Source organism: Trichomycterus rosablanca, chromosome 26 (assembly GCF_030014385.1).
Source record: "Trichomycterus rosablanca isolate fTriRos1 chromosome 26, fTriRos1.hap1, whole genome shotgun sequence".
NCBI lineage: Eukaryota > Metazoa > Chordata > Actinopteri > Siluriformes > Trichomycteridae > Trichomycterus > Trichomycterus rosablanca.
The window spans coordinates 6,492,506-6,520,077 of NC_086013.1; the positions used below are offsets into that span (position 1 = coordinate 6,492,506).

A 27,572-nucleotide genomic window follows, 5' to 3' on the forward strand; every position below is an offset into this window, starting at 1 on the left:
GCAAGAATTAGAAATGTATACAAAAGACCATTTCAGAACCATTTAAAAAATAGTGCTAATTGTATGGCATCACCAACCTTGCCTAGATCGGGCCAAGCTTGTAAACTGAATGACCAAGCCAGGATGATACTGATAAGTGTGTGTGTGTGTCTGTGTGTGTGCCCTGTGATGGAGTGACGACCTGTCCGGGGTGTTTCCTGCCTTTCACCCAATGATTCAGACCCATTGCAACGCTGAGCAGGATAATTTGGTGGTAAAACAGTAAATGATTAAATAAATGATTTTTAAGTACATACAATTGGCTATAGCTGTGATTGGTTAGTCTCACTAGCTTTACACAAGGCTGGCAGGAAGAAAGCAGCTTCTGAAAAAATGCCACTATAAGTCTTGTTTGCACTTTGCGAGAAACACCTCTGATGCCATGTGGCAAATGGTTTTATGGTCAGACAAGACCAGGACTACACCACCTACAATTCACTATAACATTGTGTGTGTGTGTGTGTGTGTTGTGTGTGTGTGTGTGTGTGTGTGTGTGTGTGTGTCGGGGGGTTCTTTTTAGTGGAAACTAGTCAGTTTGTCAAGAATAAAAGAGAAATGGGTGCCAAAAAGTACATCCAAATTCTTGAGGAAAACATGTAACCCTCTGCTAGACAGCTAAAAATACGCAGGTGAGTCCCATTTCAGCACAACAATGACCCTAAACACACTTTAACTTTTGATGTGCAACTGAATAAAACAGCTGCAGAATAATAATGAAAATGTTCCCTTCCATGTAAGCAAAGCTAGTAGAAACATGTCCAAACAGATTGATGGTTTTAGTTAAAGCAAAACGTCTCTCTACTAAGTATTAGGGGGACTAATTACTTTTTCAATTGTTATTCTATTTTTTAATTTGTTATTTATTTTGAGAAATGTTGTCTAATTTTCCTCATTACTTGGATGTTGTTGGCCAAAATGAAGCTAAATAAAGCTGAAGATTTCCATTGGGTTTTTTGAATTTATGCTGAAAAATGTAACTTTTAAAACAGCATGATTTTCTATAGGCACTCTATAACGTGGCTAACTAAAAATCTTTAAAAATAAAATAAATAAAATAATAATAAAATGTTTTTTTAAAAACATAACATTATTTAAATACAGCAACTATTCATCAAATGCAAATTAGATATGCCCTAATATATTATCCTGCCATCCTATAGCCATCCCATAATAGTGACCTGACCCCATATAGAAACAAATGCTAATGTCTAATAAAGTAGAAATGTCACTCTTTAACCACATTACCAAATGTTTGGAGGAAAAAAAAAGAACAGCTTATGATAAAAATAACATTTTGACGACCATTAATCCTAGTAGAGCATTTGTTATGCTTTGGGGTTGAACAACAAGTGGCACAGGAAACTACATGGATAGATAAAAGGACAACTCTATAATCTCTACAACAGGACAATAATCCAGAACATACCCCAAAATCCACCATTGTCAGCTTTTACTAACTTTTGAAAAGGCTCTTGCATTCCCTGGACCTGAACATCTTAAAACATGCTGTGAACGCAACAGTAGCTTAGAAGCATTCTTCAAAAAAGAGTGCCTTAAAATTCCTAAACAACATCAGAAATAATTAGAATGTGTTGCTAAGTACAGATACAGTACAGTTGTTATGCACATGCTGCAACAACTAATATATGTTTTCTATTTTTCATGTTAATTAAATAGAAAAAAGAACTGTCACAAAAACTACTTTTAAATAGTTTGTGACAAAGGTTCTATTCTGTAATCTGGCCAAGGGTGCCCAAATGTTTGAAGAACAACTGTATCTAACAAATGAGGGAGAACACTCAATAACAAATACTAAAGAGCTTTGGAATCCTTCCCCTATATGTGAGAAGCTGTTTGGTTGCAATGATTTTTTTTGTTTGTTTTAGTGGTCTGTTCTTGAACTCCTTTAAATAATGAATGCAGTAGTTTCTAATCTGCTAATGTGAACTGTGTTTGGGCAATTGATTGATCCAAGTACCAGAAGAGAATAGAATATAAGCACATTAGTGTGATCCAGCTTCAAATATTCACTGATACTGTCCATGCATTCCTCTTCTGCCACCTAATCTGTTTACACTGGGTTGGTCTCTGCAAAGAAAAAGTAAAAAAAAGAACACAGTCACTTTTTTAAAACACGCACACAATTTAAATGAAAAGAACCCAGAAAAGAACCCAAAAGTCACTCTAAAAGAGTTTAAAAAGTCGTGTGCAGAAATGGTGGAACCTGTTGGGCAGACCTGAAGATGGCAGTTTACAGATCACCATACAATCTAACAGAGCTTGAGAGCATCTGCCATGAAAAACGTGATAAACTGCCCCAATCTAGGTGTGCAAAGCTTATAGAAGCATATCTGAGAAAACATGCAGCTATGATTGCTGCCTCAGGGGATTCTACAATGTATTAAACGAACTCGTGTCTTAAAATTTTTTTAATTGATTTTTGAGCAGTTTCTGATTTTATATTATTTGTTTTAATCTTAGCATGTTTTTACTTCGTCATTATGGGTGCTTAGGTGTAAATTTATGGGTAAAATGGCATTTGTAGCCATTCAAAACCAAATCCACACTGCAATAAAGTATCCAAAAAGGACAAGGGCTCTGAATACTGGAAACCACTGTAAATGTTCAAATACACTTATTCCTAATTTAATGCCTAAGCAAGTAAATAGGTAGCAGGTGATGCTATCATGATTGGGTATAAAAGGAGAATAAACAAATTGCTCACAGAACATTTCACAGTGCACAATGGTAAGGATTTTAGGGATTTCACCATGTACATTTCATAACATTATTAAAAGATAAAGAATGCTCATGGTTGCTGCAAATATGACTTCTACTGGCTGATCAAGGCACCTGCACAAGGGAAGCTTGATTACGGATGTTAGCAAGTGGCTCTTTGTATGTAGTCTGCAGCCCTCCTCAATCTGTGTTAGGGGGCTGCAGCAGCAGAAAAAAGACTACAGTCTGGAGGAATTGGATGTGACTAGACTTATGGAAAATAGGGAAAAATTATAAAGATAATTATTCATTTATAATAATTAGATAATTAAGGGAAAAAAGATGTGTGCAAAAAGGTCAAGGATGAAAAGCAATATTGAAAAACCATCACTGTTGATGCCCTCAGACGGCACTGTATTAAAAACTGACACACACAGACGGTTAGGTGGCGCAGCAATAAAATATTCTAGCTAACTTTGCTGGGAAAATAGAAACTTGTATGTGGCCTGATAAGTCAACCTTAATGAACACAGAAATAGAGACCATTCAGATGATTACAAACGTAAAGTGTTTTTGTTTTTTTTAGTGGACCGGATAACTTGCACATCCTTAAAGGCACCAAGATACACTGCTCCTTTTTTAGGGACATTTTTACTTGTATAAGCAAGACAGTGCCAAGCCAAATTCTGTACATTATAACAGTGAGACTTTGTTGTAAGACAGTGCAGGTGCTAAACTGGCCTGCCTGTAGTCCAAACATGTCTCCTCTCCACTGGAGCTGATTGAGGAGAGCGAGACTGTCACATGCCCCCTCCGACAAGTGCACAGCCGACTGCATCTTTTCACCTGCATGAGGCGAGTTCATATGCCGATTAGCTTTGAGCACGGAGAGCCACACCCTGATCAGCATTATTCCTCGACTCTGTGCAGACGGCATCAACCAGCTAGCAGAGGTCGTAATTCGTTCAGTTATGAGGAGTCCCTATCTGGATTCCCTATGAACAACAGCCAATATTGTTCACGCAGCCACCCAGCCCAGTCGGATGGCAAAGCTGAAATTCGATACAATGTATTCCCAGCTCTGGTGTGCTAGCGTGTTTTACCGTGGCCGACACCGCAGTCTATTAAGCATTAGTGTTTATTAGTGTTAAATAAAGCAAGAATAAGAAAAAATTTATTTGAAGCCATCAAATCAAGAATAAGTGTATACATTAAAAAAGCTGAATAGTAATAACATTAAATATATTGTTGTTTCTGTGTTAATTACAAGTCATTAAGAATAAGCAAATCATTGCAGCCTGTTTCTTATTAACATTTTCTTCTGCCCCAAATTTTGGGTTAATATGAGAAATGAAAAAGACCAGTAATCGTACATAGGTTCCTCCTCTGCTACATCATGTCCTTGTAAAAAGCTGTTGATCCTGCAAGAGAGGTTTAGAGTAATGTATTTTTAGTACAATTATAACAATTTTAAAATAATTACTGAATCACAGTGTACAGTAATGACTTAAAATGTTTAATATTATGCTTATTATGTCATGGGCAAAAATACTGGCACCACTGCACTTCTTTCAGAAAATGCACCACTTCTTTAAAAAAAAATTGCCATTACAAATGCTTTGTTATTCTCATGGTCATTTATTGTGTTTAGTTGGAACAACTAAAAATGTTAAGAAAAAATGTAAATCTGATATCATTCCACTTAAAAGAAATAATTGGATTCAATCATGTGAAGCACCTTTAATTTGTGCTTAAACTGACTTGTGAAAAGTAACAGCTGCTAAATATAGAAATCACACTAAAGCTGACTCAGTCTGTTTGTATGTACCACACAGAGAAAGGAGGAAAAAAAAGAAGAGCAAATAATTGCCAGAGAAATTCACAAAATTGTGCAAAAACATGGACAATCTTAGAACTGCTAGTCCATCACCAGGAAACCTAATGTTTATGTGTCCACTGTGCACATCATTAGGCAGTTTACAGTCCTTCCTGGACATAGACAGAAAAGAGAAGAGATAGAAGATTGCAACAAGAATTATTGAAATAGTAAATAAAAAACCTAAGTCAACCTTCAAACAAATTCAGAGTACAACAGTGTCAGCTCACACTATTCGTCGCTATCTGGATGAAATGGGACACATGACATGAACAGACAGAAGTTTGCAAGAACCTACCCAAGAAAGCCACAATCGTTATGGAAGAACGATCATCCTGTGGACAGTTGAATCCAAAATAGATCTCTTTGGTTGATTTGGTTTCATTGATGTATACAAAAAAATGGGGCCTTAAAGAAAAGAGCACAGTTGCCACAGTGTTTTCTAGGTTGAGGTTCACAGATGTTTTGGGGTTGCTTTGCTTTTTCTGATGCTTTGACTGTGTGCATGGCAACATCTGAAGACTACCAAAGTAAGAAGAGTGCAAGGTCAGGAACACTGTAAGAAAGCTGGGTCTTCCAGCAAGACAATGACACAAATCATACCAAGTTTTAAAGTGGCATGGATATAAATCCCATCAAAACATCTGTGTAGAGATCTCAAAACAGAATTTTGGAGAAGGCACCCTTCAGATCTTAGAGGCCTTGAACAATTGGCAAAAGAAGAGATTACAGGTAGAGACTGAGACTTCCGTTGTTTCCAAAGGGTGTGCACTAGCACTATTAAGCAATATTAAATTTAGGGTGCCAGTAATTTTGTCCATTTCTGGAGCTGTGTAATGATGTAATGATATTAATTTTCTCCTATTTTCTCCCGATTTAGCGTAGTCAATTTGTCTTCCGCTGCTGGATATCCCCGATTGCATCCGATGAGGGTATGCTGCTGCTCACATCTCCACCAACACGTGCGTAGTCCTAGCGGACCCCTCCTTTTCGCCCATGCATTCTGCACAGGTGCCTCTATCTGCTAATCAGGGTTCTTGCACAGCATTTGAAGACCCCACCCACACAGTCCGGTCATCCCGCCCCCTAGCAGACTTGGTGGCCAATTAGTGTCTGCTGCAGGCACTGCCAATTATGCCCACTAGATGACACCCAGCCAAACGGTGGCAACACTGAGCTTCGAACCGAGGAGTTCACAATCTCGGCACTGGTGTGCTAGCGAATTATCCCGCCTGTGCACACAATGATATTAGATTTGACTTTTTTCAGCTTTTTCTGTTGTTCCATTGCAAACAAAAGAAAAAAAGGGATTACCAAAGCATTTGTGACTGTAATTGTAAAAATTGCCTGAGAAAAGTGGTGAATTTTCTGATGAAAAGTGTGTTAGCAGCAAATGTGTGTATTATAAACAGTTTTAATCAAATTAAAATATTTAACTTCTTAAATAAAATAAGAATTAATAATGGCAAACTGTTCTGCAGAGCTAGACTTTTTAAATGAAGTCTTTTCAGCTGGATGATACAGAAAATGAACAAAGAAAACGAATGATGTACTTTTCCAGAGTAGCAGGAGAGTTTGTTAATACTGCCATGTGTTATATAAACGCCACCCAGAGATGAAGATCATTTCAATGCACCAAAAGGGCAAAAACACTATGCTATAACATGGTAAAACATCAGTGATGTGGGGGTGTTTTTTTGATGCAAGCACTGACAATCCTGACCGTATGTCTGGCATCATTTTATGCTTCTGTGATGCTTCACGACTTTTGTGCCTTTTGTGATAAAACTGAACCTTGGTGATAATTGGAGATTTTTTAGCAAGGCAAGGATCCCAAGCATACTCCCAAGTCAACCAAAGCTTGGTTAAGAAATCAGTCTTGGAATATCCTAGAGTGGTGCTCTCAGTCCCCAGATTTATATGCTATAGAAAATCTCTGGTGGGACTGTGTATATAGTTTACACAAGGGATTCAGAAAGTTGTGGTTTTGATTTTAAATACAACCCCAAATCAGAAAAAGTTTGGACAGTATGCGAATAAAATAAAAACGCAGTGTTCCTTACATTTACTTTAACTTTTATTTGATTGCAGACAATATGAACCTGAGATATTTCATGTTTTGTCCGCTCAACTTCATTTCACCTGTTAATATACAGTGTATCACAAAAGTGAGTACACCCCTCACATTTCTGCAGATATTTAAGTATATCTTTTCATGGGACAACACTGACAAAATGACACTTTGACACAATGAAAAGTAGTCTGTGTGCAGCTTATATAACAGTGTAAATTTATTCTTCCCTCAAAATAACTCAATATACAGCCATTAATGTCTAAACCACCGGCAACAAAAGTGAGTACACCCCTAAGAGACTACACCCCTAAATGTCCAAATTGAGCACTGCTTGTCATTTTCCCTCCAAAATGTCATGTGATTTGTTAGTGTTACTAGGTCTCAGGTGTGCATAGGGAGCAGGTGTGTTCAATTTAGTAGTACAGCTCTCACACTCTCTCATACTGGTCACTGAAAGTTCCAACATGGCACCTCATGGCAAAGAACTCTCTGAGGATCTTAAAAGACGAATTGTTGCGCTACATGAAGATGGCCAAGGCTACAAGAAGATTGCCAACACCCTGAAACTGAGCTGCAGCACAGTGGCCAAGATCATCCAGCGTTTTAAAAGAGCAGGGTCCACTCAGAACAGACCTCGCGTTGGTCGTCCAAAGAAGCTGAGTGCACGTGCTCAGCGTCACATCCAACTGCTGTCTTTGAAAGATAGGTGCAGGAGTGCTGTCAGCATTGCTGCAGAGATTGAAAAGGTGGGGGGTCAGCCTGTCAGTGCTCAGACCATACGCCGCACACTACATCAAATTGGTCTGCATGGCTGTCACCCTAGAAGGAAGCCTCTTCTGAAGTCTCTACACAAGAAAGCCCGCAAACAGTTTGCTGAAGACATGTCAACAAAGGACATGGATTACTGGAACCATGTACTATGGTCTGATGAGACCAATATTAATTTGTTTGGTTCAGATGGTCTCAAGCATGTGTGGCGGCAATCAGGTGAGGAGTACAAAGATAAGTGTGTCATGCCTACAGTCAAGCATGGTGGTGGGAATGCCATGGTCTGGGGATGCATGAGTGCAGCAGGTGTTGGGGAGTTACATTTCATTGAGGGACACATGAACTCCAATATGTACTGTGAAATACTGAGCAGAGCATGATCCCCTCCCTCCAGAAACTGGGTCGCAGGGCAGTGTTCCAGCATGATAATGACTCCAAACACACCTCTAAGACGACCACTGCTTTATTGAAGAGGCTGAGGGTAAAGGTGATGGACTGGCCAAGCATGTCTCCAGACCTAAACCCAATAGAACATCTTTGGGGCATCCTCAAGCGGAAGGTGGAGGAGCGCAAAGTCTCGAATATCCGCCAGCTCCGTGATGTCGTCATGGAGGAGTGAAAAAGCATTCCAGTGGCAACCTGTGAAGCTCTGGTAAACTCCATGCCCAGGAGAGTTAAGGCAGTTCTGGGAAATAATGGTGGCCACACAAAATATTGACACTTCAGGAACTTTCACTAAGGGGTGTACTCACTTTTGTTGCCGGTGGTTTAGACATTAATGGCTGTATATTGAGTTATTTTGAGGGAAGAATAAATTTACACTGTTATATAAGCTGCACACAGACTACTTTTCATTGTGTCAAAGTGTCATTTTGTTAGTGTTGTCAAATGAAAAGATATACTTAAATATCTGCAGAAATGTGAGGGGTGTACTCACTTTTGTGATACACTGTATGTGTGGAGAATTTTTAAACAAAAAATGTGACAACGACAACCCCGTACTGTTGCACATCTTAAGACGTCTTAGGAAGAATGGGACAAAATAAAAGCTGAAACACTACATCGCTTGGTCTCCTCGGTGCCAAAACGTCTTATATGTGTGGTGAAAAGGAATGGCAACATTACAATGTGGTAAATGCTTTACTGTCCCAACTTTATTTGGAATGTGCTGCAGACCTGAAATGCAGGAATGGATGTTTATTAATAAATGAAATGAAGTTGAAAATATCTTAGGTTCATCCTGTCTGCAATTAAATAAAAGTCAAAGTAAATGAAATAAATAATCTGTGTTTTTTTATTATCTGCATTTTCCAACTTTTTCTGATAATCAACATTATAAGCATGTTTTTTAAAAGTTAACATAAAAAATCAATAACTGCTAACGGTTGGGCCAAAAACATTAGAAATCCATGACCTATTCCTTGCCACAATTTGATAACAAGCAATTACTTGAACTTAACTCTGCTTTTGTTTCAACACTGCCGTGTAAGTTGTGGACCCTCATACACCCAGGTGTGCCTTTGCAAAAAATGTCCAATCAATTGAAATAACAAAAGGAGGACTTCAGTATTCTTCAGTCTCAAGGATAATTAACAGCAATATTACACATCTGACCACAAAATTTTAAAATCCTTGAAAAAGAGATTTCAGTTTTTAAATCTTAATTAATAAAAAAAACTTAATTTTTTATGGGTGAGATAGAGTTAATAGAGTGATAGCAAAATAGGTGATAGAGTGATTGTTAAAAATGGCAATTACATGCATTTAAAATAAAATACACAACACTGAAAAGAGCAAAAGGTCAAGAGGGCTTAATAATTTCTGATTCCATTGTATTTATAAAACAAACTTTATATATATACACCGATCAGCCGTAACATTAAAACCACCTCCTGGTTTCTACACACACTGTTTTATCAGCTCCACTTACCATATAGAAGCACTTTATAGTTTTACAATTACTGACTGTAGTCCATCTTTTTCATGCCTTTTTAGCCTGCTTTCACTCTGTTCTTTAATGGTCAGGACCCCCACAGAGCAGGTATTATTTAGGTGGTGGATCTTCTATTTAGGTGGTGTGTTAGTGTGTGTTGTGCTGGTATGAGTGGATCAGATACAGCAGCACTGCTGGAGTTTTTAAATATTGTGTCCACTTACTGTCCACTCTATTAGACTGAGAATAGTCCACCAACCAAACATATCCAGCCAATGGCGCCCCATGCGCAGCCTCCTGTGACCACTGGTGAAGGTCTAGAAGAACTACCTAGTTGGTCCATCTTGTAGATGTAAAGTCAGAGACGATCGCTCGTCTATTGCTGCTGTTTGAGTTGGTCATCTTCTAGACCTTCACCAGTGGTCACAGGAGGCTGCGCATGGGGCGCCATTGGCTGGATATGTTTGGTTGGTGGACTATTCTCAGTCCAGCAGGGACAGTGAGGTGTTAACTCCATCAGCATTGCTGTGTCTTATTCACCCAAATAATAACTACTCTGTAGTGGTCCTGTGGGGGTCCTGACCATTGAAGAACAGGGTGAAAGCAGGCTAAAAAAGTATGTAGAGAAACAGATGGACTACAGTCAGTAATTGTAGAACTACAAAGTGCTTCTATATGGTAAGTTGAGCTGATAAAATGGACAGTGAGTGTAGAAACAAGGTGGTCATAATGTTGTGGCTGATCGTATCTGTATATATTCTAACAAATGACTTCTTACTTTAAAATATACTTAAGGTACATAAAGTGTAAATGCTAATTAGTAAACAGAATAAACTTCAATTATAATTGTAATATAAAATATTTTTACTACTGTCAAATACAGTTTTAGTAACAAATTACTTTATTTTTAAAAAAACATTTATTGCCAAATACAGTGCTTATAAAGATTTAGAAAGTGTTTAAAAATACACTTCAAGAAGTTATAAACTTAGAATATTTAAATAATATTTAAGCTACACCTTAGTGTGCCTATTACAAAATAGATATTTACATCAATACCAAACTCTACTACTTATAACTATACAGGTACATTTAATTTAATTTATTTATTTAAAACACAGTTAGAAAGAACAGTATTTTACATGACAGATGTGTGTAGAGTTTAATGGAAGACTTTAGCTCATACGAAGATGGAACTATATTGCTGCTACTAAACCACTACTCTATGTCTATGTTTGTGGGGTGTCACATTAAGAGAGCAAGTAATGTTGATTCTGTGTGCTGGATGATAGTTGTTTTTTTTTTTATTCATTTTTCGTCTCTGGCTCCTCTGGGTGACATTTGGCATGTTCTTCTTATCTTGACATTGATTTTGTTTCCAGATACTCCAGTTTCTTACCCCCTCCCAATAAATATGCCAGTATGTGGATTGGCTATGCGAATATGCTCCTAGATGTAAATGAGTGAAAGCATGGTTAATAAGTAAAATGTATTTGCCTTTTATTTTCGTACATTTTTTATGCAAACCCCATTTTGAGAAAAGTTGGGACATTTTGTAAAACATAATAAAAAGAAGAATCTGATTTGTTCATTTTTTATGTTTATTTAACTAATGAAAGTAGAAAGAAAAGATTTCAAAATGTCATTGTAAATTTCATTGTATTTTGTAAAATATTTCCTATTAAAGAGACTTTGTAACGATTTGGGAACTGAGGACACTAATAGTTGCAGTATATTCTCACTCAATTCTTGCCTGATATAAGACTTCAGCTGTTCAGTCCGTAGTCACCGTTGTCTGATTTTCATCTTCATGCTGCACAATACAATTTCAATAGGAGACCGGGACTGCAGGCAGGCCAGTCTAGCACTCACATTCTGCTTCTATGAAGTCACACTGTAGCAATATTTAAAATGGCCTGGCATCGTCTTGCTAAAATAATTGTGATTTTTAAGGAGATGTTGTTGCCTTGATTTTGGCATGCGTCTCTCTAAAACGTTATAATACACCTATTTAAGTTGCATTTCCTAAAGCAGTGGCTGATATACAGTGTATCACAAAAGTGAGTACACCCCTCACATTTCTGCAAATATTTCATTATATCTTTTCATGGGACAACACTATAGACATGAAACTTGGATATAACTTAGAGTAGTCAGTGTACAACTTGTATAGCAGTGTAGATTTACTGTCTTCTGAAAATAACTCAACACACAGCCATTAATGTCTAAATAGCTGGCAACATAAGTGAGTACACCCCACAGTGAACATGTCCAAATTGTGCCCAAAGTGTCAATATTTTGTGTGACCACCATTATTATCCAGCACTGCCTTAACCCTCCTGGGCATGGAATTCACCAGAGCTGCACAGGTTGCTACTGGAATCCTCTTCCACTCCTCCATGATGACATCACGGAGCTGGTGGATGTTAGACACCTTGAACTCCTCCACCTTCCACTTGAGGATGCGCCACAGGTGCTCAATTGGGTTTAGTCCATCACCTTTACCTTCAGCTTCCTCAGCAAGGCAGTTGTCATCTTGGAGGTTGTGTTTGGGGTCGTTATCCTGTTGGAAAACTGCCATGAGGCCCAGTTTTTGAAGGGAGGGGATCATGCTCTGTTTCAGAATGTCACAGTACATGTTGGAATTCATGTTTCCCTCAATGAACTGCAGCTCCCCAGTGCCAGCAACACTCATGCAGCCCAAGACCATGATGCTACCACCACCATGCTTGACTGTAGGCAAGATACAGTTGTCTTGGTACTTCTCACCAGGGCGCCGCCACACATGCTGGACACCATCTGAGCCAAACAAGTTTATCTTGGTCTCGTCAGACCACAGGGCATTCCAGTAATCCATGTTCTTGGACTGCTTGTCTTCAGCAAACTGTTTGCGGGCTTTCTTGTGCGTCAGCTTCCTTCTGGGATGACGACCATGCAGACCGAGTTGATGCAGTGTGCGGCGTATGGTCTGAGCACTGACAGGCTGACCTCCCACGTCTTCAACCTCTGCAGCAATGCTGGCAGCACTCATGTGTCTATTTTTTAAAGCCAACCTCTGGATATGACGCCGAACACATGGACTCGACTTCTTTGGTCGACACTGGCGAAGCCTGTTCCGAGTGGAACCTGTCCTGGAAAACCGCTGTATGACCTTGGCCACCATGCTGTAGCTCAGTTTCAGGGTGTTAGCAATCTTCTTATAGCCCAGGCCATCTTTGTGGAGAGTAACAATTCTATTTCTCACATCCTCAGAGAGTTCTTTTCCATGAGGTGCCATGTTGAATATCCAGTGGCCAGTATGAGAGAATTGTACCCAAAACACCAAATTTAACAGCCCTGCTCCCCATTTACACCTGGGACCTTGACACATGACACCAGGGAGGGACAACGACACATTTGGGCACAATTTGGACATGTTCACTGTGGGGTGTACTCACTTATGTTGCCAGCTATTTAGACATTAATGGCTGTGTGTTGAGTTATTTTCAGAAGACAATAAATCTACACTGCTATACAAGTTGTACACTGACTACTCTAAGTTATATCCAAGTTTCATGTCTATAGTGTTGTCCCATGAAAAGATATAATGAAATATTTGCAGAAATGTGAGGGGTGTACTCACTTTTGTGATACACTGTATGTTTCTCACGCAATGCTGTCTGAGAGCTTAAAGATCATGCACATTTAACACTGGTTTCCGGGTTTGCCCCACACAGACTGAGATCTCTCCAGATTCCCTGAATATTTTTACAATATTATAAACAGTAGATGGTAAAAACCAATGCAATCTTGCATTAAAAAATGTTCTTTTTAAATTGACTGGCAATTCTCTCCTGACATTTGGCACAAAGTGGTGAGCCACGACCCATAATTGCTTGTAATAAGCAGGTAATTTGGTAACAGGAGAGGGCATCATTGGTTATAAATAGAACATCCATCAAGCTATTGAAAATGTATGATGTATAATGAAAAGGAGAATGCATTGGTGACCAGCTGGATTATTGTCTCAAACAAAAATAAGCAAAAATTTCATTTGTTAAAGTGCAACAATTAGTGTCCTCAGTTCCCAAACAATTAAAAAGTGTAATTAATAGAAAAGGTGATGTAACACAGTGGTAAACAATCCAAAGTCTGAACTTTTTTGAGAGTCCTGGAGGCATCAAAGTCTAAGATTTACACAATACAATTAAGGTGGTCAGTGAAAACTATGGAAATCTTTTTTTTGTTTTTTTAAAGTTCGTCAATTAAATAAAGGTTAGGAAAATGAATAAATCATAGAATGTTGTTTTTCTTGTATTTTACAAAATGTCCCAACTTTTTTTGGAAATGGGCTTTGCAGTTCTCTTTTTGCATAGTAAACTTCAAGTCAGGCTGCAAGTACAACATTATAATGTAACGTGAGGTCTATTAGACCATACACTTTAGCATACTTCAAAGAACAAACACAGTCATTTTTGATAAATAAAAATAAAATAAAAATAATGATAATAATAATAGCCATGTGTTACTGACCCCTTGTTAGTTTACTAATCATATTGTGGTTTATTATACTAAAATTTAGTTTACTTAGTATGCTTTTAACAGGGAAGTCATTGATTCAACAATGGATACTTTGGTACTTACTTCGAGTTTTCTGCTGCTTCCCGTAACTCATCATCAACCCTGTAGTGGACATAAACAGATATGTATGCCTAATTAGACATGAAAAAAGTTGTGAACCCTTAAAAATTAAACAAATTATTGCATTTGTTGCAAAAATTATTGCAAATTACTGAATTATTTACTCATAAAGTGCAGCACAGAAATGTATCCCAGTCATAAATATATGCAAGCACATACTCACTGAACAAACAACACATAAACTTGTACCGCCAGTGTCTTAATGGGTTAGCACTTACATAAATAAGTGTTCTTTAAAAAGAATAACATTTTCTGTAGATGCCAATGCGTCTTATAGAATGATATGGGCAAGTTTTTAAACCTTCTGATATTTCTTGTAGAAACAGCCTTTATTAGGTCTTGCTTCAGGATCTTAATTTTTTTTTATTATTGTAATGCTTTTACCAACTTTATGTATTACTACTTACTGTACTTATTACAAAGTATTTTTATATCCGACTATTTATAACCACACTTTTGAAGTCATTAGCCCAAAGACATTCTTTATCCAGACTCAACAGTGAATGATCACTTATTGTTATCTGTTAATACATACTTGCAGAATGTGCATCTATTATGACTGTAGTGAAAACCAGACCACAGTGTATAAGTAATGGATAAAGAATTTCCAGCAATTCCAATGGATTTACAAACCTCTCCCTGCTACTGTCTCTCTGAATAAAATGTAAAATATTTAACTTGAAACAAATCATCAGTTATATGAAAAATCAGGATTATTGAGTGCTCATAGCTTCAGTTTGCCATTGCTTTTGATTATAAAAAGCATTTAAGAGTACAAATATATTCAACAGACTTGTACTAATGGTGTCAATAACGAATTCATTAACTCCCATATTCATAAACATGTAAAAACTATCTATTATATGATGAAAGAGCGACACATCTGTTAAATGTTAAATTGGTGTATACTATGTACACTTACTAAATTACTAATCACTTACTTGGTGATGCATTCAGGTATATGGAGATATTCCATTGGGATTAGCTCTTCCAGTTCTGCTAAAGTGTTACAGTACTTAATCTTGCCGCTAAACTTTGAACTATAAGACAACCAGTAAAACAAAATTAATTACATGAACAAATAATTTTATTTTATTATGAATTGTATTGTAATACATTAAGTATATTTTAATATGTTATTACAAAGCAATGAAAATATGCAATAATTTTACCTAATAAAGGGTCTGGTGATGGCTAGGATAGTTTTAATGAACCAGGAAGGATGCACGATAATAAATGATTTCAGGTTCTTTCTTAACCTAAAACAGATTGACATGTCAGATATGTTTTCATAACTCTGTCCATTTTTTATTAAAAGTGCATTTGAGCACAAAAATACATTAAATAGCCAAATGTGTGCTCCCAAACAATCAAAACCATTGACAATAATCTGTTTCTTCTTTTGCTAGTAAAGAATCCTTCACTCTTCTGAGAAAGTTTTTTTTACTGGATTTGGAATACATGGAATGACAGGAATCATTCCTGTTTTAATTTTGGAGGTGCTAGATGAAGTTTTGACACAGTCATAAAAAAGGAGGCACTCTTGAAGTAATAGGCTTCTCCATATATATCCAAATTCACACCTACATTTATCACTACCAAATTGAATGATTTATTCATTTCCATTGTTTAGATCCAAGAATGGCATATTGGCATTGCATTATGCATTTGTCTTCCAGATTGGGGTTGATCCTAGGCTTGTAGGTGTAAATTTACTCAGCCATTTGCAACTCAATCAATGATCAGTTTCTAATGCTGACATTGCTTCCAGAGACTGTTTGGAACTTGGTAATAAGTGTTGCAACCAAGGACAGGTCATTTTCAGGCAAACAAGCATTTGGAAGCTAAGATACTGCTGTTGAGTGTGGCTGAAACAGCAGAATTTACTAATAAAAAAATTTACTAAGCGGTGTCCAAACACTATAGGCCATACAGTGTACTTTTGCACCTGTAGTGTAAGAATGGTAAAAAAATTATAGCTACCTCCTGTCAATCATCTGGTAGCACTTTTTCAGCCAGCCAAGACCAGGCATCCTCCGGTGAGGAGTGGCTCCATTGAGGTATATGATCATGTAGTCTTCTGCTACCATCAGCTCCAATGTGCTAATCACATACCTGATGACAAACATTGCATGTTTAAAATTATTTAGAATTCCATCAATTATTTTGAACTATTTCAAAAAATTTGCTTACAGGAAAAGGTTCTCCATTATATCATGGTAGTCCTCGCAATCACTGTCCGGAAGGAAACAAGCAGCAAACACAATAATGGCATTCACACCATTTCCATAGTAGCCTTTGTGGATGAGAAAGATCACTGTTAGGAATGTTTTCTTCATTCCTAAACTTTAAAACTAAATTTTATTAAGACCAAAGATGCTTCATGATTAATAAGCATACCTCCGTGTGAGATGACTTTTTGGTAGGGTTCAATACACTTCATGTTAATGCGGTGCTCTTGTTCACCAATAATGACAGTCCTCCAGAGACTGGAATCCTGCCGTTCCTCCTCATTACTGTATGTGGGAATGGGTTCAGGCTCCTCCCTTACCAAAACACTCTGTGATACCCTAGGCTCTAGATAGAATCAAAAAATCTGTTTTAGATGTTATGTCAGAAAAGTCCAATGTTTTGAATCTATTATTGGGTGTTTTAAATATTTGTTTTGTTTGCAAGTCATTGTTAAAAAAACATAAATAACGTGTGAGCAAGGCACAGCTTTCGAAGACTGGGTTGTATGTTCAAAAATTAGAGAACTCTAAGATCCTTAGATATCGTGTGGCCTGACAAATTAACTTTTCAAATTGTTCTTGGCAATAATTGGTGTTTATCATGCCAGTGAGAAAAATGACCATTGTGAAAAATCTTGGCTTTGCTATCAACCAGCCAGGCATACACAGACACGATTGGCTGTGTCTCTAGGGGAGTGAAATGGTGGAGCAGGGGTTCCTTATTGCTGTCGAGGAGCTTGCAGAAGGGGCTACTGATCATGGATGGTATAGTGTGGCCATACTGTGCTCTGTGGAACCCAACCTCTGGCAGGTGAAAAGAAACGGTCAGTGGCTTTAGCAAGTGTTGGAGATGGTCCTGTTATCTTTACGTTCAGTAAAATAGTCAAGATTGACTATTATTGACTCTCTTATCTCCTCAGACCACTGTCTGCTTTTCCCTCTGTTTGTTATATGATAGCCAGAGTAACATAAACAGTAGGATGAGTAAATCAGTCTTTTAAACTCATGATTATCAGGTTGACTTGTAAAATACCTGTAACACTAAATAAATCAGGAAAAACCAAAAAGTGGCTGGTTCAAGCCCTCTGCAAATGTCAGGCCCTTGAGCAGGGCCCTTAACCCTCTGCTGCTTGCACATGCCATAAATGTAAATGATTAGATATAATTACTTTATAAAACTTTTAGTGGGAACCAATCATTTAACAAGCTATGTTAGAATGTCTTTGTAGAATAGGCATGACATTTCAAAACCTTTTGGCTTTGTTCCACTGCAAAGCAAAAAAAAAAAAACACTTTCGAGAGGAAAAAAAACTTTTATAAAGAAGCCAAGGTGTCCTTGATGCAAAAGCACACAGTACAATATCATCCCAAAAAATCATTTCATTTGATATTCACTTAAATACATTCCTAAAGTATGTTTTTCTCACCCTCCCAGTCAATCTCGTTGTCGGTATAGTCCAGAAGGTCTGCTTCATCAGGTGTGTCCAGTTCATCCACATTAATGTCCAAATCATCAGGTGTGTCAAACAGGTCATCCTCACTATGATCCAGTGAAAGACTGATCCGAGGAGCTGAAAGTTTTTTCCTTTGAGAACCTGAGCCCCCATCACCTTTCAGAGGCAGAGTGGTGGGTGGGGCTAGTGCAGTCAAAAGAGTTATTGGTTTAATTAAACAGTTTTACATAAAGAAGATAATGACACGTGATAATGACAAAGTGATTATAGATACAAAAAAGGTATGTTACTAAATACAACACAAAGAATATATGTTTAACGTTTTTAAGTGGATATATAAAGTGTACACACCCTGTTTAAATGCCAGGTTTTTGTGATATTAAAAAAATCAGACCAAGACAAATCATTGCAGATTTATTTCTACCTTTAATGTGACCTATAATCTGGATATAATCCTATAATAGTAGTCAGTGACACCTGCCATCAATTTAAGTGACTCTGACTAACCCTAAATAACATTTATCTATTCTAATAGGATTTTCCTGACATTTGCTCAGTTGCATCTTATAGCAAAAGCCATGGTCCACAAAGAGCTTACAAATGATCAAAATGATCTCATTGTTAAAATGTATCAGTCAGGAGAAGGGTACAAAAATGTCCATGGCATTGTATAATACCATGGAACACAGAGAATACAGTCATGAACAAGTGAATAAGATATGCCACAACTGTAACATAGAATGTACCTAGAACTGAAGGTCCCTCCAAAATTAATATAAAGACAAGAAAAAAACTGGTCCAGTAGGCTGCCAAGAGGGAAAACATCCAAACCTGACTATATTTTGCAAAACTTACATTAAGTCCACCAAAAACATGTGGAAAAATTTATTATGATCTAAAGAACACCGGGACTTAAGAACACAGGAAATTATGAACAGTAGAAGACCAGAAGAAAATCAAAGCTTTGGAATGACCCAGCCAAAACCCAGACCTAAATCCAATTGAAAATCTGTATGGTGGCCTAAACAGGGCTGTGTACAAGAAATGCCCTTGAAAGCTCAACTAAGATGAACTGATGCAAGGTGGAACAGTGTGCTGTGGCTCGAATGTCACAAATGCAAAGTTTAAAAACTAGCATCTGTCACAACATGATGATGTGCAGATTGCAGATCTGTAAAAGCACAATTAAAGCTTGAGTGGCCACATAAATTTTGAGGAAACATACTTTATGTATTAAAAGTATTGGGACAGTTACTGTATTTTTTTTTTAGTTTGTAATTTTAATGTATGTTTAATGTGTTTAATCAACAACAATTACAAACAGGTGTAATAAATCAATTATATAAAGGAAATTATATGTTTTCAACAGTTTAGGAAAGGTAATTTCCTTTTCCATAACTGTGTCACAAAGCAAGGTCTAAAAAGATATGAAGAAATTTAGAATCAGTGTACATGAGCAGTGTTAATTAAGCACTTAGGGATCTGGACGGGTTTAAGCACCACCACTGGCAAGTTGACACTGTTGGGCTTTTGAGCAAAGCCCTTAACCCATCAATTGCTTGCAGTGTATTCATCAATTGTAAGTTACTTCGGAAAAATGCAAAAAGAAATGTGTCACTGCGGTGAACATTGTTTCATATTATTCTACAATTTTCCCCTCACGAATAGACATTTTTAGTGCAAATTTTTGCCATTTTGCATTTTAAGTACCTATTTAGTCGGTGCAACCATGTTAACATATACGGGTGAAAGACGAATAGGGTGTTCCAAGTACCAAAAAAATAAAATGGTTAAATTGTATAATTTTTTCATTTAATATTGTGCACAAATATATATATATATATATATATATATATACAGTGTATCACAAAAGTGAGTACACCCCTCACATTTCTGCAGATATTTAAGTATATCTTTTCATGGGACAACACTGACAAAATGACACTTTGACACAATGAAAAGTAGTCTGTGTGCAGCTTATATAACAGTGTAAATTTATTCCTCCCTCAAAATAACTCAATATACAGCCATTAATGTCTAAACCACCGGCAACAAAAGTGAGTACACCCCTTAGTGAAAGTTCCTGAAGTGTCAATATTTTGTGTGGCCACCATTATTTCCCAGAACTGCCTTAACTCTCCTGGGCATGGAGTGTACCAGAGCTTCACAGGTTGCCACTGGAATGCTTTTCCACTCCTCCATGACGACATCACGGAGCTGGCGGATATTCGAGACTTTGCGCTCCTCCACCTTCCGCTTGAGGATGCCCCAAAGATGTTCTATTGGGTTTAGGTCTGGAGACATGCTTGGCCAGTCCATCACCTTTACCCTCAGCCTCTTCAATAAAGCAGTGGTCGTCTTAGAGGTGTGTTTGGGGTCATTATCATGCTGGAACACTGCCCTGCGACCCAGTTTCCGGAGGGTGGGGATCATGCTCTGCTTCAGTATTTCACAATACATATTGGAGTTCATGTGTCCCTCAATGAAATGTAACTCCCCAACACCTGCTGCACTCATGCAGCCCCAGACCATGGCATTCCCACCACCATGCTTGACTGTAGGCATGACACACTTATCTTTGTACTCCTCACCTGATTGCTGCCACACATGCTTGAGACCATCTGAACCAAACAAATTAATCTTGGTCTCATCAGACCATAGGACATGGTTCCAGTAATCCATGTCCTTTGTTGACATGTCTTCAGCAAACTGTTTGAGGGCTTTCTTGTGTAGAGACTTCAGAAGAAGCTTCCTTCTGGGGTGACAGCCATGCAGACCAATTTGATGTAGTGTGCGGCGTATGGTCTGAGCACTGACAGGCTGACCCCCCACCTTTTCAATCTCTGCAGCAATGCTGACAGCACTCCTGCGCCTATCTTTCAAAGACAGCAGTTGGATGTGACGCTGAGCACGTGCACTCAGCTTTTTTGGACGACCAACGCGAGGTCTGTTCTGAGTGGACCCTGCTCTTTTAAAACGCTGGATGATCTTGGCCACTGTGCTGCAGCTCAGTTTCAGGGTGTTGGCAATCTTCTTGTAGCCTTGGCCATCTTCATGTAGCGCAACAATTCGTCTTTTAAGATCCTCAGAGAGTTCTTTGCCATGAGGTGCCATGTTGGAACTTTCAGTGACCAGTATGAGAGAGTGTGAGAGCTGTACTACTAATTTGAACACACCTGCTCCCTATGCACACCTGAGACCTAGTAACACTAACAAATCACATGACATTTTGGAGGGAAAATGACAAGCAGTGCTCAATTTGGACATTTAGGGGTGTAGTCTCTTAGGGGTGTACTCACTTTTGTTGGCGGTGGTTTAGACATTAATGGCTGTATATTGAGTTATTTTGAGGGAAGAATAAATTTACACTGTTATATAAGCTGCACACAGACTACTTTTCATTGTGTCAAAGTGTCATTTTGTCAGTGTTGTCCCATGAAAAGATATACTTAAATATCTGCAGAAATGTGAGGGGTGTACTCACTTTTGTGATACACTGTATATATATATATATATATATATATATATATATATATATATATATATATATAGGTATAGATATAGATATAGATATATATGGGTGAAAGACGAATAGGGTATTCCAAGTACCAAAAAAATAAAATGGTTAAATTGTATAATTTTTTCATTTAATATTGTGCACAAATGTGTCACCTATGTAAATATGTATTTTTTTTCTCAGCATTTTGCTTATTTGATAATTTTAGTGTTGTTGACACACAACAAGGGCACAAAAATGTCATTGAGCGCAACGACTAATTTATGACAAAATACACACACAAGGAACAATCTTAGCCATTTCAAATTTATAAGTTTAGTATATCTCTTACAAAAGATTTAAAACCTCAGAAGAAACTGTACTTACTCTGTTTTGAATTTTCTGTGCATTGTTTGTACTCTAATGCGTCTTGGGATTTTGTTTATTTGTATACAAGACGTTTTTGCTACACATTCTATTCTATTTGAAACCTAATCAAACTCTGTTTTCTATGAAGCAGGCCTGGATTCTCTTGCATTCACATGAAAAAAATATATAATAATTACTTATTACAGTTATTTTAAGCAAATGTTTTTGTTGCACTGTATGATGATTTTATGTTGCACTGAATGACATACTGCAAATTATCCTGTTACATCAGAATATTCATGACTTAATTTGTTTTTAAGTTCTTTATTGACTAAAGTAGCAGTAGTAGAATGAAAATATGCCACACCAGTGGCAAGTATGTGTTATAATATTACATCATCATGAAAAAAGTAAGGCAATGAAAAACATAGCTAATGAAGCCATCATAACAACTTGTAAGGCACCAGAACAGTGTGGAAGTGTGGAATTTGTGTCATAACACGTGAAAAAGTTGCTGCAGTAAATATAAATTCATTCAGCCGTGAAAACCATTTGAAGTCGCATTTTATTTCATGAACTGAACAAATGTTTTCCAGTCTTTTGTTGTTAACCTTGAGGTTCTTGCTGTACATGGCTTTGGTTCTGCGATTATGATTTTGACATCAGACTTAAGGTAGTAAATTTCATCAGGTGGATTTGGCCACACAAAGGAATTTCTGTTTCAATTTTGTAGCATGCAGCTAACTTGCACCTCATCTCCTACAGACAGCAGTACCTGCCCAACGAATGGCAGGTCATCGTACTTGACAATAACAAAATCTCAGGGACCACTTCATCAAAAACATAATTATTAATATTCATTGTAATTACTGCTCTAGAATGGAAAAAAGTGGTTTAATTATTTAAAAATAATTTTAAAACATTATAAAGTCAGTATAACAATGTCATTGTCAATTTAGTGCAACAGCGAAATTCTGTTGCACTGAATGACTGTTGTTGTACTGAATGACAGAAATTTTACTTTAGCACATTTTACAGTTATCCCAGTGGTTAGCCAAAGCTAACATTGACCTTAGCTCAAAGACATTTCTACACATATTCACATTTAAATGTTAATAACCTTGTTTGTTTACAAGATTAACCGTAATATTACGTCTTCTGTGTTGTACTGAATGACACTCAGTTTTGTTCTTTAATGTACTATGTCAGTAAAAAGACATTTTTATCAAATAATGTTAAAATGCATTGACCTCGTGTGTGTGCTGAAGGGTCCCCAGGAGTCTTCTTTTGTTGTTATAATTGGTCACATGACTGCAGTAGCTTGATTGCATATTAAAATAAGGCTTTTTATTAACGTTGTACTGAATGACAACTGAAGATTGGGAAAATGGGGACTGAAAGTATCCTGAATATTATTAATATTAAAAAACACATCTGACTGAATATTATTTAATATGTCACACATGACATTTGTACAATTATGCCAAAGCAGTAAATTTTTACTAGTTTTTTCTTAATGTTTTATTACTTAAAGAGGTAGGGGGACCGTTGCACTGAATTTTGGGGGTTTCAAGGGTTATTTTTTCAAAAATCATACATTTTCCGTAAAAATTACTTTAGGTTTCAGTAAAGATGTACAAATGGAGTAGATTGAAGGTATATCCACTTATATTAATATAATTGTATATTATTTATCAAGTGGGGACACTAAAAAGTTACGTCTCATCTTTGACCCATACGCAGATGCTGTTATAAGTTTAAAAATTATCAGCCACATTTTGGGGAATGTTGCAAGTGAAAAGAAACCAAGTGGGTTAGGTTAGGCATTCCAGGATGTTAAAAAAAAATTGCATTTAAAAATGTTGTATACATACTGTACAGTAAAATGTTTGTAGTACTTAAAAATAAAATAAATATTTAAAGTGAGTTTGTGCCACCTCACAGGTTCCACTGCTTAGGGTTACAGTGTTTTTGTATTTACTCAAAGTGCATGTCATTCCAAAAAATGTAGGTCAGTGATACACATTTAGTTTCATTCTAATTTAAATACTGTAAGACTATAAACATGGTTTTCATAAACTGGGCATACTTAGTAAATATTTGCAGTAGCAGACTTACCTGGTCTGCTTTCTGCCCCCTCAAAGCTCACCTTGTGTTGAGGAGGCTCCATCTCCACATCACCAGGTGGATAACTAGAATGTTCATAAAAAACACATTTTCATAGTTAATAGAAGGTCATCATTTTACACCTGCTTAATACTCTGGACACTTCTGGCATTGTGGAGTCTGTGATTAAAAGATAATATTAAACCTTGGATTAAAAGTTAGCAGAAATTAGCAGAGGGGTTAGTTAGGGGTTCTTAGTTTGCATAAATAGGCAGTGAAACATTTTAATCAGGACTCATCAAACAATCATTTTGTGTTAGCTTAAATATAAGGAACATTGGGTAAGAATACCTGTGAGAATGGAATGCTTCTAAATGTGTATTTCACATTTTTTTGCAATTAATTAATTAAGTATTATTGCAACTGCTGTAGTGAAAAATGCAACAATACACTTTTGATCTACATTACATTCGGGAAAATGTATATTAAGTGTCCCACATGCAAGAGTAAATGAGGTGCCTTACTGATCTGTACACATACACCTGATCTATATAAACTAAATTACAAACAAGCAATTGTGGGTTTTATATGGATGTTTATTAATTAACAGCATGCATCAGCTATAAATGGTCAGTGGTGGCTTAGTGGTTAACATACTGAACTAGTATGGTTCATGTCGCACTAGGGCTGAAACGATTCCTCGAGTAACTCGAGTAAATCGATTACTAAAAATCATCGATTCAAATTTTTTGCATCGAGGAATCGTTTAATCCGCACAACCATATACAGCTCACGGTGTTTTACACGGACGACTTTCACTTTTGCGCAGCGTGTTTAACGCTGTGTGCAGGTGACGTGAAGAATCTGAGGGCTGCGTCCCAAATATCTTAAACATAAACAGAACTTAACAGGACTTAATCCGGGTTCTTTTTGCGGACAGTTTGATGACGCAGCCGAGATTTGATAGCGCGGACTGCAAAATATAGAGAGAAAATAGCGAACAGGAGGAGACTGGACAGAGAAAACCACAGAAAGTTTGAGATCATTTTAAGCTGATAAAACTAAAACTCAGTATAACATCCACACCATCAGAGCGTCGTGTTTACTTTACTCATGTTTACTGACTTTACTTCGTTTCAACCACCACAGGCTTTTATGAAGATTTAGGCAAACACACACATACATACACACACACACACATACACACACACACACACCAGATCTACCTCATCTAGAGACACAATCCTGACAGATTTTTATCCCCCTACAAACACCACAAAACCTCCCAACAAAATATTAAAGCTTTATGTTCTGCGTGAGCTGTAGCTGAAACTTTGAGTTTTGAAAGTTGCACAAATTACAGGCTTATGTTCATGTATTTTTGTTTATTATTATTTATGACTTGATGACCTGATGTTTCAGGTTGCCTGTTTACATTTTAAAAGTAAATTGATTTATTTTTGATTTATTTATTTTTGCATTTAAAAAATGTTAAACTGTCCTGTATGCAAGGAATACAAATGTACAGTTTGGTTTAAGAAACATGTCTTATTTAATCTAATATGTATTTGTTTTTGCTCTTTGTTAAAGCAAAAGTATTTCTTATCCGATTACTCGATTAATCGCTGGAATAATCGATAGAATACTCGATTACAAAAATAATCGATAGTTGCAGCCCTATGTCGCACCACCTCCAAGTTGCCACTATTGGTCCCTGGGCAAGGCCATTAATCCTCAATTGCTCAAACGGTAGCACAATGTAAATGAGCCCTGATAAGAAGCACTTTAATAAGTGACATTTCAAAGCAACATGAGGTAACAAACAGTTTCAATTGGGTGTAAAAACTGCATGTACATCACATAAAAAACTAGAAAGTATTCAATATTTTAAAAGATATGTCATGGCAGTGTAATATACAAGAAGATAGCATCAGCAAAGTTGAACATTGCCTGGAAGCGTAAACATAAAAACAGAAAAAAAACAGACAGTTAAAAGGAAATTCGTTAAATGTCTTAAAATTATAGCCACAAAAATAACCACTAAATTAAATGAGCACCAGTGGAAGGGCTGTCATTCAGAAGCTTGTGTCAGAAAATGTGCAAAGATGCATAACTTTGTGCAAGAAGCACAACAATCAGACCCTTAAAAAAAACAGACAACAGTGTTCCAATTTGAACAAACAGTGGTTCCTTGAATGGAAAGACTATGAAAAACGTTTGTGTAATGCTTTCAAAAATAGTTTTGCAATACACAGCAGTGTGAAACATGGACAAACAGCAATAGTGCATAAAACAAGGGTCAGAAATGACCGACAGAAAAAATCCAAACAGTATAGTTACTAAATTGTACAACAGTCAAGGAAATTATTGTAATCCAAAGACTATAACCTATAACAAGGCTATATCCAACCAACGTGCCTTTTACAAGTGTATGGATGTATTTTTAAGAAAAGGAACGACACACACACAGAAGCAAAGCAGCTTTAAAGTAGAGTGTTTTAACCCACACAATACAAATGCCAGCTGGATTTTAACATGAAGTGAGCCTGGGGGAAGGGTAAATCAGCTATTTTTAGCCTGTTACAGAAAAGAAAGGATGGAATTATTTACCAGTCACTTGTTCCTATTCCAGTCTCTCCTCTCTGTTTAAAATGTGTTTTTCATTGTCACCTTACACATATGCAAGTACAAGCCCTCACGTGGAAAAACAAAGCCAGGCCCACATGCAGATGTACTGACAGGCAAATATATTAGCTGGATGCTTAAAGTTGCACATTTAAATAACCAAAACCAGGGCAGTCATGACGGTAGGTGTGTTTTTGCTAAACAACCAGCTGTATTGTATTCACAAAATGCTCGACACACAAAACACACAGCACGTATGATAGCGTATACCATCACGGATGCTGAAACTAAATCCTGTTGTAAACCACAAACAGAACAGGTTCTCTGTAAACAGCTGCCCCTCCCTTTCTCCAGTTTCTCCAAAAACACTACCTGTCTTCCTTATGGACACATAAACACCATGACACACAAAACACTTACCACTGCGGATAGATGAGTGGTTCTCTCTCTCTCTCTCTTTCTCTCTCTCTCTCGCTCTCTACTCTCCCTCTTTACGTCTCTGTCTCTCTCCGGTGCAGGGTATACAAAAGCTGTATCTGTCTGCGTTAGTTGCGGCTAGAGATGCTCAACTTACACCCTACCGACAGCATCCACCATTTTGCGGTCACGTGATTCTCCAAGCCCTGAGGCCGTTCTGTCAGCCGGAAGTGAGCTGCAGGTGAGAAGAGTGAGCATGTGTGTGTAGAGAGTGAGAGTTGTGAGACAGAGGGGGGTGGATCTGTTTGCGCAGCGGTGTTGAAATGTTGGCATTTGTGCTCTGTCTCCAGTTTACAGCTAAATTCACTTTCAAGCTGTATTGTATGTACAAGCATACACCACACACACACACACACATTTAACTCCTGTAAGTTGCAAGGTGGAGCCTCCATACAGGGGTTGGACAATGAAACTGAAACACCTGGTTTTAGACCACAATAATTTATTAGTATGGTGTAGGGCCTCCTTTTGCGGCCAATACAGCGTCAATTCGTCTTGGAAATGACATATACAAGTCCTGCACAGTGGTCAGAGGGATTTTAAGCCATTCTTCTTGCAGGATAGTGGCCAGGTCACTACGTGATGCTGGTGGAGGAAAACGTTTCCTGACTCGCTTCTCCAAAACACCCCAAAGTGGCTCAATAATATTTAGATCTGGTGACTGTGCAGGCCATGGGAGATGTTCAACTTCACTTTCATGTTCATCAAACCAATCTTTCACCAGTC

At 37.4% G+C, this 27,572-nt stretch overlaps 1 protein-coding gene across 4 annotated transcripts; it reads right to left on the reverse strand.

Annotated features, from left to right (window-relative positions):
* Positions 1-1,694: 1,694 nt before the first annotated feature.
* Positions 1,695-26,909, reverse strand: prune2 (prune homolog 2 with BCH domain). 4 transcript variants are annotated; one of them, XM_062988643.1, is made up of 11 exons: positions 26,790-26,909; positions 23,757-23,830; positions 17,747-17,956; positions 16,489-16,665; positions 16,282-16,384; positions 16,072-16,203; positions 15,261-15,347; positions 15,030-15,128; positions 14,032-14,070; positions 4,131-4,178; positions 1,695-2,127 (listed from the first exon to the last, which is right to left on the reverse strand). In XM_062988643.1, exons 2-11 carry the CDS (start codon positions 23,806-23,808, stop codon positions 2,067-2,069), a joined length of 1,008 nt encoding a protein of 335 aa, XP_062844713.1. In that variant the 5' UTR covers positions 23,809-23,830; positions 26,790-26,909; the 3' UTR covers positions 1,695-2,066. The 4 variants fall into 4 exon arrangements, with proteins under 4 accessions (XP_062844713.1, XP_062844712.1, XP_062844714.1 ...); XM_062988642.1 differs by lacking the exon at positions 1,695-2,127 and having other exon boundaries at positions 4,014-4,178; XM_062988644.1 differs by lacking the exons at positions 1,695-2,127; positions 4,131-4,178 and adding an exon at positions 10,432-10,857.
* Positions 26,910-27,572: the final 663 nt, after the last annotated feature.